The sequence below is a fragment of the Spermophilus citellus genome (assembly GCF_964194105.1).
Source record: "Spermophilus citellus genome assembly, chromosome: 11".
Taxonomy (NCBI): Eukaryota; Metazoa; Chordata; class Mammalia; order Rodentia; family Sciuridae; genus Spermophilus; species Spermophilus citellus.
This window is the reverse complement of record NC_138192.1, coordinates 53,785,560-53,798,844: the sequence shown is the minus strand read 5'-3', so window position 1 is coordinate 53,798,844 and position 13,285 is coordinate 53,785,560. Positions and strand designations below refer to the sequence as shown.

Genomic DNA, 13,285 nt, shown 5'->3' with positions numbered 1-13,285 from the left:
GGGTCTCTAGGCCCAATCTCTGAGGGAAGCCATATTTGCTTATGCATCACACTGTCAAAGGTATGATGCTGAATTTGCGTACTGAAAGTGTCTTGCTCCCAAGTAAATTTGATTATGAGTTTTAACAATAATGAATTTTGTCAATTTTGAATGCATATTCAGAGAGCTATTTTTAATTGATACCTGCCATATACAACCATGTGAAAAAAAAAAAAAAAGCCCAAGTGTGATTCTAAGAATGGGGCGCCTGCCCCACTATGCCTTTTATAGACATTTTCCTGGAAATTAGAAGTATTTCTCTACATGTCCAAGAAAAGACATTCCATTGAAAAGAGACAATTTGGTACCACTCTGTTAATAAATTCTTTCTCAAGTTTGGCTCAGGTCAGAATACACATCAGCTGTAAGAACAATGAAACATGAAAACCAATGTGAAAATGTTCAAAAAGAATGAAATCAATGATCTATGCTGAAAAAATATCCAAGAATTTCATGTTTTGATTATTATTACATGAGAGGCAACCCTTTCAGGCTAGTTCATGTAAGATCAAAAGTGGCCAATGACAGTTATGAAATATGTTTTAGAAAATGAGCATTTTTAAATTTTAAAATAATTACTGAAATAATAAGTACATAAAGATTTCCATTTCCTCCCATAGTTGCATAGGCTTAAGAATCTTCACCCAACATGGCATATGTGTGAAATGCCAGGGTAGCCACTTTCCTTTCCAAGAATTCCCTAACACCATGCCAAGATCTGGAAGCAGAGGTCTCTGGACATGACTATGCATTAGAGCATAGCACTGAAGTCCTATTTTTGGCGACTAAACCAAAAATGATAAAGGTTCATGGTTCAGAGAGAAACTTGCACAGGTATACTTAGAACAAATATAACTATATCCTATAACACACTTTATTACAAACTGATAACCAAGGGAAAAACATTAGTAAGGAGATGCCACTTCCTAAACAGTACAATACGAGGCACCCAACACCCTCCAGTGCTGTTGCATAGCTTCAGTATTAGAATAGGAGTACACACGTGATTCAGCCCAACTTTTCATAGACTGTCGACCACCATCTCTACTAATTGATATTGGTGTCTGTATATGCAGGGAAGGTAGGAAGTCTGAGTTGATATTTTTTGGAAACATTGAGGGAAGAGGAACTTTCAAGTTCACTCAACAAATTGAGTACTTTAAAATGCTTCTAGGTAGAACTCTTGCTTGAAATTAACAGCTAATACTAACTTACAATCAGATGCCAATTTGTACATAAAATAGTCTTGAACAATTTCAACAATAACTGAGGTCAACTACTTCATTCCCATCACTGTGGCTTCCAAATTAATATATTGTCTGACATAGAAAATAGGGATAAAGAGTCTAATTTTTATTGAGCCACTTTTGTTTGCTTAGACAATCTAGCTGTGGTATCTCATCTAATTCTTAAAAGATAGCATTCTAGGTAAGAATTAATATACCCACTTGAGAGGTAAGGAGGTTGCAGCTCCTTGGGAGAGTAATAACTCCACACAGGGTCACTTAACTGACAGAGTTTGGATAAAGCTCACTTCAGAATGCCCAAGTCCATGCCTCTTTCTACCACACTGCTCTATCAACACAAGTTCCCTCTAGACTATGTTCATGCAGTGTGTGATGCTTAGGAAATCACCTCAGAAACCGCAGAACATTTCTAATGCATTATTATTCTGTTATATATACTAACCCACCAAAGCTTAAAAATTCTTTTCCAAAGTCATAAACTGACTAAGCCATTTTTTTCTAACAACCAAAGAGTCTGCTAATTATGAACTTAAAGACAAGGTGGCTATCTCAGGTCTTGGAAGATTCCAGTACTTCAACTATACCCTTGGCCTCACCTAGACCAAAGACCACTCATGCAACATGAAAACTAGAGAGGGATCCAGCTCGCTTTCAAATAGTAATCTGTGATCAAGTTAATTAATTGTTCTTTTTTTTCTTCTTTGCCTGCTTCCAGAAAGAATTTGAGGTAGTTTGCTGAGAAGAAGGGTATAACTGAAAATACAAATGACAGGCTATGGAATGGAAGGAGGGATAATAAATCTATTTTAAAACCTGAATTAACATAGATTTTTATCTGGTGGGATCTGACAGGATCTTAGATTAATTTACTTTGATGGACACAGAGATAGTATAAAGCTAAGAGGCTAAGAAGGTTTATTTAAAATGTTTGGCAAACCTATTCTTTTCAAAACTTCAAAGATAAACACTAGGGGAAATGAGCCAACTTTTCACATCAGCAAGATGGAATTAATAACGTTTTACTATAATAAATAAATTGTTTATGGAATTAGTCTCTCTCATTCTCTGTAGACTTTATTAAAATGTCAGGCATTTTAGTATACAGAAGGGAACTTAAGGCACTGCTTACCTTTTAAAAAGCAGAAGCCTAGTTATTAATGTACAAGGCTTTATTTATCTAACATTGCTGAGCATTAAGGAATTCTATGCAAATAAAATTTCCATCATAATTGATTCACTTGGATAAGAGGGCAAATTAAAAATAATGTTTTACCACAGACCTTTTTTCAAATAGATCATGCTTTGGTATTACACAGAAATAGTTTAATCTTTTCTTGATTAACCAGGGTCACTAATACATCAAGTAAAGGATTCCTGGCTTGCAGTTAGACAGGCCTGTTGAAATTTATTTTTTTTTCTGGTATTATAAACTAGCACCATTGTGTTCCCTGGGCATCATTAAATAAAGCCCGAGGAAGTCCTTCCTTTGTTTTTTGGACCAAAGGATAAAAAAGAATGTTGTGAAGTAGTGGTTTGCTTTTTTATGTGCAAAAGTGAGATGGATCCTGAAAAGACTAGAGGTTGTTAAAGATGCTGAGTGCCCGAGAGCTTTTAAGGCTGCTATATCTTGCTTTTTAATGATAAATATTTCATGTGTTATCACTAATATTTTATTACATGTTTTCAGTTTTTCATCTTAAAATGTGTGCTTTAAATTAGGTTTTCTGAATTACTAAAATTCTTTTAATGTATCTTGTATCTTGATACCAAGGTTTTAATCTGAGAATGCAAAATTGCAATGTTAGTCAATGGGAGGAGGAATATTTGAATTTTCAAAAACAATGTCATGCTCCTCTTAAGAATTTATTGCCTAAAATAAAGAAGAAGAATCTGGATTTCCAGAGTTACTATTTCTTTATAGTGAATAAAAACTAGTTGCTTATTTAGGTGAGGCAAAATAACTTCTTGTACTCTTAAAATATGATTTTTTTTAAAAAAAGAAATTTGAACATCAGTGAATAACTCATCCTCAGGATTTTAGAACAGATTAATAAAAAAATGACTTTGCATCATTGTTCAATGTGAAATGTGTTAAAAATACATGCCTTTGTTCCATCCAGGGCAAAAAAAAAAAAAAAAAAAGAAAGATTTTTAGACAAAGCACTTAGGACAGGAAGGATGTTTTCTGGGTAGGAGAGCCATAATCTCTTTTCTAGTTCAGCTTCTTATAAAATGGCACATGAAGAGGCTTGGTTCATTTGCACAGAAATGGAAAAACAGTTCATTGACTATATCTTGTATATGTAACAATTCCATTTATATCATAAAAGTCTATTTTTTGCTGTTTCTAATTATTTCTTAAATAAACTGTCAAAAATATTTGGGTTTATCAACCCAAGGAATGCTTGTCTGGTCTCAGAAAGTACAGAGAATAAAATATTTTGAGAATAGGAGTATGGAATTCATTTTCTTATCAAACCTAGAAACATTATTCCCAGAGTGTATCCTGACAAGTATATATTAGGCATTACAAGTAAGGGTTTAAGGACCTCCTGGTTCTTTGAAGAAAGACAATCCTTTATTGTGCTGGCAGAAATGCTTTTGGTTTCCTGCCATTAAACCTAAGTGCCAGTGAAAGTTTGGGCAGAATTAAAATAGCTTCATGTAATATACTCTTTAACAGAATAATATATACCTGTAAGAGTAATTTTTATTACCTAAGAAGATAAAAAAATTATGTTTTTTCATCATATGAGGAGAATGAGTATAATTATTTCCTTCTGGTCAAATATAAATTTTTCTGCTTTAAACATTCCACATATTTCTTGCCTAGTGGGCCAATTTTACCATTTGTAAAAGGGGAAAAGACAAGAAAACTCCTACTAATTTCTTCTAAATTGAATGGTAGTTTCATGGAGAGTTTTCATTTAATTTATGTGATCAGATTGTGTTAAGTAGAACCAGATTGTGAGGTTAAACATTTCCGTATGTTACAAAGGCCCAGAACTTTTCCTGAAAGGAGACACCATTCTGAACTCACAGACATTACCTGCTGCTTCTTGCTGCAACTCCACCCAGTTTTTACCCTTGCTGAGTCCTATGTGTCACATGTAAGCACATGCAGGAGACATTGTTCCCTCACCTTCCTGTTGCCTAGTAGGACCCCTACCTCTGCCATATTCAGAGACCCTCCCCCAGTTAACCACATTTTTTCCCCAGTGATTGACACTTGCCTTCCTCCTCTGATTATGGAATAAAGAAATAGGTAAACGCAGGGAAGGAAGGCAGAGTTGACAAAATTCTGGAAATCTCATTCTTGGGCTAGATCCACCCTAAGCCTAAGGGGATCTATAAACACTTCACAACTCACCCCTTGTTGATATGACATTTTGGTGACTATAACCATCCCCTCTTCATTTTATGCTCCAGAAGCTTGTGAGACCTCAATGAGTCATGAAGAATCTTAAATTCAAATCCAAAGAATCCAAAGTGATGATAACAAAAAACAATAATTGATATCTGAACAAAGGTTAGTATTTGACAATGGATAAAGATTGGTATACCTTCCCTTCCTCGGGGCTTTGCTGACATGAATTGTGAACGTCGTCTTCTCTTACTAATTTTCCAGGCCAAGAAGTCAGTCCTTTGAATTGGCCCCAGACCAAGTCACCAACGTTGAACGTCCTTGGTCTATAATGTATCAACTCATTTGAAGAGGGGGAGTCTGGATTCCTTAGGTCATCTTCACTACTGATGCTTTTAGCGTCTGAAGGGCTAGGCACACACCCATTAATGCTTTTGGCATTAAAGTCTCCATTGTAATGGATGTAGTCTTTGACTAGAGAACTTTCTAAACTATTTGAGGAACTCGGAGACTGCTCCTCTAGGACTAGGTCTTGCTTTGCAGTGCTTAGCAGCTCTCCAAATCCCCGACTCTGTCGAGGTCTGTTCCCATTAATGTGCGCACATCTTTCCACAGTGTTCTCTAGTCTCTCCTTAAAACTCATCATAGTTCTTTTGTAGTTATTATACCTGAAATTTTCCTCCAAAATTTTATCCCCTTGACAGTTTCTTGGTGGTAACAGTATTGGGTGCTGCTCCCCAGGCAAAAATGGCAGTGTAGAGACATTGTTGGGCCTTTCATGACAAGGACTACTATGGATATGGCCTGGATGATCTAAAAATTCCTCATATTTCCACCTGTTTCTCTCTCCTCTGGGGCTTTGCTCCCCATCCCACTGTTTTTTGGATGTGTGACAACTAGCTGACTTGAAATACTCAAACCCATCTCCTTCATTTGAGTTTTTGCCATGGTCTAGATTCTTGGGCAGCCGAGCCCCTCTTGCATTCCTCAGCCTGCCATCATGATCAACACCTCCCATGTTCCGCCCATGAATGACCGCACTGACAGCACTGGACAGGTTTAATGGGTCACCAATTGAGGCAGTGAAGGCACTCATGGCACTCAGAGCTGGAATAGGGCTGATCTGAGTGGTACTGTTGACGGCAGTGGTGATGACAACTTGCATTCCTTTGCTGGCTGCATCAACGACTGCTTTGTAAATGGCATCTACAGAAGCATCACCTTGGCCACCCAGGACGAGTCCATCCTTCACCTGCTGACCAAGAGCTGGGTCGATCCTTGGTTGCAGCTCACAGGGTGTATCTGGGAAAGGTGGAAGTGTAGTGTTTGGATTCTCAGGAAGTGCCGTAAGCCCCGGCTGAGTGCTTATTCTTTTGTTTAGGAGAGCTGCATCTTCTTGCATTCTTACCTTAAAGAAATGGACAGGAAGCAGTGAGAGGTGGAGAGAGAGAGAGAGAGAGAGAGAGAGAGAGAGAGAGAGATAGATATTTAAAGGCCTTGAGGAGAAAGGCCATGATTTTAAGCTTATCAAAAAGATGAGCAGATCTTGGGCTGGGGTTGTAGCTCAGATGGTATAGTGCCTGCCTAACATGTGTGAGGCACTGGGTTCTATCCTCAGCATCACATGAAAAAGAAGTAAATAAACATGTTGTGCCCATCTACAACTAAAAAATAAATAAAAAATAAAAAAGATAAGCAGATCTAACAAGAAAGGAAATATAATAAACAAGACTAAAAATTAAAAGAAAAAGTCACCCCACATAGAAAAGCTTACATATTGTTCATGTTTGAGTACTGTTTCTTTGGTTAAAATCATTTAACACATTTTCTTTCTTTTTTAATGTTCTCTAGAAAAATTAAGCTTGAGGTGGTTGACACTAGATGTTTTCAGATGATGACCCACTTACTTTGTGAGGTTAAAGGTCTTTGCATCTTGGGTAACAAGTCACAGGTAACCAAACCAAAAGAACCAGATTTTGAAAATTTTAGCTCACTGATTTTTAACTCACTGATGATTCTGTTTAACTAAGTGAAATACAATCTATAATAAAATAAAGAAAGTGAATAGACTCCTTTCTTAATGATAAAATATTTTGATGATATGACACTATATTTTGAAGATTTCAGATGGGCTAATAATGCTAACTCCTCAACCTCATCAAGCTGTTGGCTAAGAGATATCCCCATGCTGACAATGTGACCATGGCTTACTGCAGAAATGATTCTGAATTGGGGAGAGTGAAGGGAGAGAATGCCTATAGAGGAGTACATTAGAATTTTAGAACAGGAAGGACGAGTACAGTTTGACAAAGTCCTCAAGGTTATTTTAATCTCATTAACATCTATCTGAAAATTGCTCCTCCAGACCCTTGATATTTTGGATCTCCCCTACCCTGAAATGATCACTCCCTTTCTGCTTCTGTGCCCTTCCTAACTAAACTACAACCTTGGATCCAACAACACATCAACTACTCTCTTGCTATTATCCTCTTGTCTATTACCAGATAAAAATCTCAATCTTGGATCATTTCAACTGCCTCTTTTACTTATATCTACACTGAGGGTGCTGGATACCTTGTTGATAGGAATTTATGGCTTTCAACCTCCACTGTGGGCCACTGCTGCCCTTCAATCCTGTGATCTTCTCATTAGATATCATTCTTACTCTCCACAACTATTCAAATCTTCCTCTACTTCTTCAGGCTAGTGGCTATGCCATCTCCTGCATTATTCTTAGTGAATGACCTTACTTAGAGCATGCAGCCCACCAGATAAGAGTTCTCATATTCTCTTATACCTCTGATACTCCCTGCTCTGTGATAGCACACATTTCTCAGCAACTATACCTGTCCTCTGTCTTGTCCTACTTTCCAGGATAAGAGGGGCTCCTTCTGTGCTCTGTGGGTAAGCTCTCCATTAAGGCTTTGGATGCTAAGCCCTCTCTCTCAGGTATCTTGCCTCATTTGTTATTCCTTCTCTTCATGCTCAGTCTCTCACTTTTGTGGCTCTCTCCTTTGGCATTTAATCATGTGCATGGCTTCCATATTTTAAAATTGTGTTCTATTTGAAGTTTCCCCATGGAGTATTACCCTATTTCTTTTGTGTTTTGCATAGTTAAGGTTTTGAAAATGTAATCTACACTCTTTTTTTTTTTTTTTGGTACTAGAGATTGAACTCAGGGGCACTCAACCACTGAGCAACATCACCAACCCTATTTTGTGTTTTATTTAAACTGAATTGCTTAGCACTTTACCCTTGTTTTGAACCTGTGATCCTCCCTGCCTCAGCTGCCCAAGAACCTGGGATTATAGGTGTAGGCCACTGGGCCTGGCATAATACACACCTAATATTCCATTCACCATTCCATCTATGGCAATCTGGTTCCTGCTCCCATTACTCTACCAAAACTACATTCTGCCAACTCACTGGTTAAGTACTAATAGCTAAGTCTAGTGAATTCTCTTCAGGCTTTATCTTGCTTGCTTTTTGTGGTGACATGGTTGAACACTTCTTCCTCCTTTCTGAATTATTTTATATACAAGATACATGTGAATATTTTATTATTGTCAAAAGAGATAAAAGCTTTCTACATCACTGTTCTGCACCCCAAACACCTACTCCACTCCTATTCCATTCCTTTTTCAGAAGTAAGCAGTGCTGGAGCACTCCTTGCAGACACTTTATTTGTGTATTTTTTGGGGGTGGGAATTGAACCTAGGACTTCATGCATGCTAATCAAGTACTCTATCACTGAGTCACATCCCCAGCCCTTGCAGACTTTTTAATATGTTAAAATTGTGTAGGTGAATTGTAAAGGAAACCTAGTTTCTTTTCCCCTTCCTTCCTTCCATTTCCTTTGACTCAAAATGAATGTAATTTTACTGTAGTACTGTTTTGGCAATAGAGCAGTATTGAAGTCTTTAGTCTTACAGATTTTTTCCATATTGGATTGTCTAAGTCTAGTTAACCTTTTAAGTTATTAGGTAGATGGATATATTATAACACATTTAACTATTTTCCTGCTGATGGATACTTAATTCATGTAATGAAAATTCTGGTATACACCATTTTGTTTACATTTGAAGATTTCTCTTAAATGGAAACATAAAAGTTGAACTTCTGGGCACAGAGATATGTGTATTTAAAAACTTTATATACTGCCAAATTACCCTCCTGCTTTCAAACAGACTAACAAAAGAGTGAGAAAATCAATTCCGTCACACTCTTGTCAGAAATAGATACATCATTTTGGTGGACACAGCATTTTAATTTGTATAACTTTGATTATTATTTTTGTATTTTATTAATAAATTATATTTCACTTTCTATGAATTATCTATATGTATTGTTCATTTTTCTAATCAATTATCCTTTTTTGTTCTTGATTCATAGGTGTTCCTTCTATATTACAGGTGTCAATAATTTTGGTATATATTATATAAATATCTTTCTACCAGTTGGTTGTCTAATTTTGTTCAGAATATCCTTGATATTATACAGAGATTTAAAAGTTTTATGTAGTCAGCTCTGTTACTTCTTTTTCTTTTGACTTTTTGGTTTTTTGTTTTGCTTACAGAGCCTTCTCTGTCTCTGTCTCTGTCTCTCTCTCTCTCTCTCTCTCACACACACACACACACACACACACACATAAATGTGTGTGTGTGTGTGTGTGTGTATATATATATATATATATATATATATATATTTAAAATCTTATATATTTTCTTCTTATATTTATTTAGTGGTACTTCTTCCATCAAACCCCTTAATCTATCAGGGATTAATTTACTTCGTAGAAATAAAAGACTATATGGCAGAAGCCCAGGATCAGGGCTGAAAGCTGAGCCTGGAGAAGTGAGGTCAGTGGGTATATTAATAAGGATGAGGGTCCTAATCAAGAGTGCAAGGAGAAAGACAAAAGCGTTTAAGAGAGTAACATTCGGAGTTTCAAAAAAGACTACTACATAAAACAAAATTACCTTTGTACAACGGACTGGCCTATTGAATAATACTCAATATTGAGAAATAACAGTAAATAGATATAAAAAGGTATAAAATCTACTTTTTTTCACTCTTTCCCCCCAAAGTAAATATTTAAACAAACCCAGACATTGGTTTCTACAAAAGTGGAAGGTGAATACCTGGAAGTTCTGAAACAGACAAGCCATGGGGTTATTGTTAGCTGGGCAAGGAACAGTGGACTGTCCTTGGAAGGCCTGGAGATTCTGGTACCCTTGGAGAAGTTGCTGTTGTTGCTGATTTGGAGGAAGCATCTGATTGTTGTTTAACAGCGACTGTAGATGAGTCAGTTGATGGTTATTCAAAGTATTGTTTATTGATGACATATCACCTACAGTTTGAAAAACATAAATACAAGTCAATGTGATCCTTTAGAGATCCTATGCCTATCTTTGTACCTGAGAATTCCTAAAACAAAACTAGAAGCTGAACTTAATGGGTAATTCATTTATTCATTTCATTTCATTTCTTTTTTTTTCTTCTCAAAGTCTTACTAAGTGGTAAGGAAAGGGTAGCTTTATTATTTAGTTTTATCTTGCATAATTAGTTTTTGGATTTTATATCATGCAAAGATTACTTGGAAGTTGCTCTATTCATTAACTAATCCTTATATATTGAGTGTCAATGTTATGTGATTTCTTGGCTCTCTTTTTATGAGAATGTCTATAATTAAAGGTAGAAATTAGTCCTAAAATATTTTAGTAATCATACATACTTGATCAGATAACTTAAATGAGTGGGTCTGATCAGGCCTTGTTTATAAAATTTCATTATTCAGCCATAATCATAAATAAATACCACCAAATAAAATTAGAGATTTAGTTTAGATAAATGCATTTTTGTTTTGGAGTACAAGGTAAGTCACCTAAAATTAAAATTGTAAGGAAAACTAACAAAACAAAATAATTCATTATCACAATCTTTAAAATAACTATCATATAATTAATTAGCATTATTTAATAACTAAATTTATATTCAAAATTGTTTTGAAAGTACTGAAATTATTTTGAGGACAATTTCATAGAAATTCCCCTATAACTTGAAATATGTAGATTTGTGATGCTACTTAGATTTTTTAATTACAATGATTTATGCCAGATAAAACTAATTATTATTATTAAAGATGTCCGTAATATCTAGAAACATATTTTTTTTTACACACTGAACATGGCCTTGACCACATCATGTGTATTTGCATATGCTTCTGGACTTTATGGACACCATCCCTATGTTTTACATTATAGTTACCTGCATTCAAGAGTTAAATACGCTTAACATCATTTTCTAACTCTTTGAGAGAGGACAATGCATAAGAAAGACTTTGTTTTTAAGCCACAAACGTCTAAAAAGAATAATTCTGAGGAAATCTAGCAACCGCTAGAGGGATTGTTCCTTGAACTTGGATAGACTTTAGCTTTCAGTGTTTTTATGCCTTGTTTATGTTTTGCTGGACAAGTGTTTAGATTTGTTTATTTAGGGTTCACCTGGAAAACACTTCCTCAAGCTGTTTCCAGTCACCGTGCAGCTGCTCATACTAACCCTGTGATGCCACACCAACTAAAATTGAAATAAAAATTATTTTTAAGATGTACCTGTGCTTTATTATTTGAAAAATAAGATGCTACTTGGCTTAAGAGAATGATGGGTAGGTTAGGTTTAGGTGGCATCAGAATTAGAAGAGAAAGCAGATTAAAATAATATTTAGTATTGCTAGAACAAGGGAAAAGGAAAAAGTCATTCTCATGTTTGTATAACCATGGTCATGTGGGGTGTTGTTATATTTAGTTCCTTAAGCTGTGACATAACAAAAACATTTTAAAAAATAGTGTGACAAAATGGAGTTTTTAAAAAGGAGAAAATAGAATTAGAAAAACGTTTCTTTTTAAAAAATTTGTGAAAAAATTTAACTTACCAAGCAGACCTGTCCCCAGTAGAGGGTTAAGTAGCTGTGGCACCACAGAGTTACTGTTGAGTTTAGCTGGACCAGGTGTATTCCCAGCATTATTAGATATATTCAGCAATGTTTCGGCCATTGACACCACTGCTGTCCCACCAAGTGTTGAGACAGTCAGTGCTGCCACTGCTGATGATGTAGTGGTTGTGGTAGTGGTTGCCTGGGAGGAGGTTGCTATGGAAACCTCTGGATGATTAGCGGTGTTGGCTGATGCCGAGTTCAGAACACCTCCCAACAGCTGGGGATTCAAGGCCATTAATCCTGAGGCCCCAGTGACAGCTGGGAGGAACAGGGGGTTAAAAGTAGTGTCACTGCCTGCAAAGCTTGGTAAAGGGTTCCCCAGGGGGCTGGTTAAAAGGGTCTCAGCTCGGCTGTTGTCTGACTGATTGCTTGGCAAATGGTCTGGTGGGGCTGTCATCTGTGTTAATGAGGGTAAAGGGGTATTTTGCTGTTGCAAAAGATCTGAGATGGTCAGATTGAGAGATGGCAGGGGAAGCATGGCAGCTGCTTGGGCTTGGTTCTGAAGCAGAGCAGCTAAGAGCTGAAAGTGAACAGGTTGTAATACCTGCCCATCCATGTCACGGGAGAGAAAAGCTAAAGCAGCGTTTACATTCGGGTTGAGAAAACCTAAAGGGTGGAGGTTGATCTCAGACTTGCCTTCTCCTGCTGAAGGCTGGAGGATATTTAATAGATTCTGGTTTAGGAGATGCTGTTGATTCACTGGCAAAGAGATAGGTAGAGAACTGAGGAGGCTGGGGTTCAAGGGGTGTGGAAGATGGTTGTTTGAAGTGCTGTTGGGTGGAAAATGAAGTGCGTGCTCCTGGCCAACAAAAGGAAAATCACTCCCAATGGGCAGCTGACTCTGCAGTGGGTTTCCAGCTGCGGTGGTGACGATGACGCCATCTTGAAGTACAGATGTTGTCTTTGTGATGGCGGGGTGATTGGTGCCAGCTATGGCTATGGAGGATGATGGGCCTGAACTGCCTAAAATGCAAAAGAAAGAAAGAAACCCTGTTAGTAATTATGGATATTAAGATACATTTCAATTTATTTGTTACATGGCATCTTCATTGGTTGTAACTAGATTAACTGTATCAGAGATGATTTTATATCTCTTACTGGGAAAAATAAACATGTTAAAAAAGTGTGGCATTTTAAAAAATAACTTGTTGAATATCAAATAGCTTGCTTTTCACAATTAGACAGGGTGAAGATGGGAGAGTCTTTTGTAGTTTATTCAACTGGGGAAATAAAAGTGCAAAGCTTCACTTTTGAAAATATATATTTTTCATTTTTTAAAATTTCCATATTTTTTGTAAAACTAGTACTTAGTTTTAATGAAAAAAACCCCAAACCTTCCACAAATCTAGAATGTATGAAAAAGTATAAAGCAGAATATAAAAGCACTTATGGAAACAATGACTATTAATATTTTAGTTATATAGCTTTCAGGATTTTCCCTGCCTCTGTGTGTGTGTGTGTGTGTGTGTGTGTATATATATATGTATATATATATTTAAATAAATTAGTATCATGCTATAATGCTATAACTTTTTCATTTATCCACATACTATGACCATCTTCCCATGTTAACTCACATAGAGCTACAGAATCATTTTACTAGTGCCATGTATTGATCTATACACAATTTAATCAACCCAC

The 13,285-nt window shown here is 36.3% G+C and overlaps 1 protein-coding gene across 4 annotated transcripts in view; it reads right to left on the bottom strand.

Moving 5' to 3' along the window:
- MBD5 (methyl-CpG binding domain protein 5) overlaps positions 1 to 13,285 on the bottom strand; it is a 193,124-nt gene that overhangs the window by 17,477 nt on the left and 162,362 nt on the right. For 3 of the 4 annotated variants that reach the window (XM_081261072.1, XM_081261073.1, XM_081261074.1), the window contains 3 exons: positions 11,582 to 12,607; positions 9,792 to 10,000; positions 4,850 to 6,058 (listed from right to left, as the gene is read on the bottom strand). In XM_081261072.1, the coding sequence (XP_081117198.1) occupies positions 4,850 to 6,058; positions 9,792 to 10,000; positions 11,582 to 12,607 (2,444 nt within the window). The remainder of the gene's footprint in view (positions 1 to 4,849; positions 6,059 to 9,791; positions 10,001 to 11,581; positions 12,608 to 13,285) is intronic. The other variant, XM_081261075.1, reaches the window with a different exon arrangement.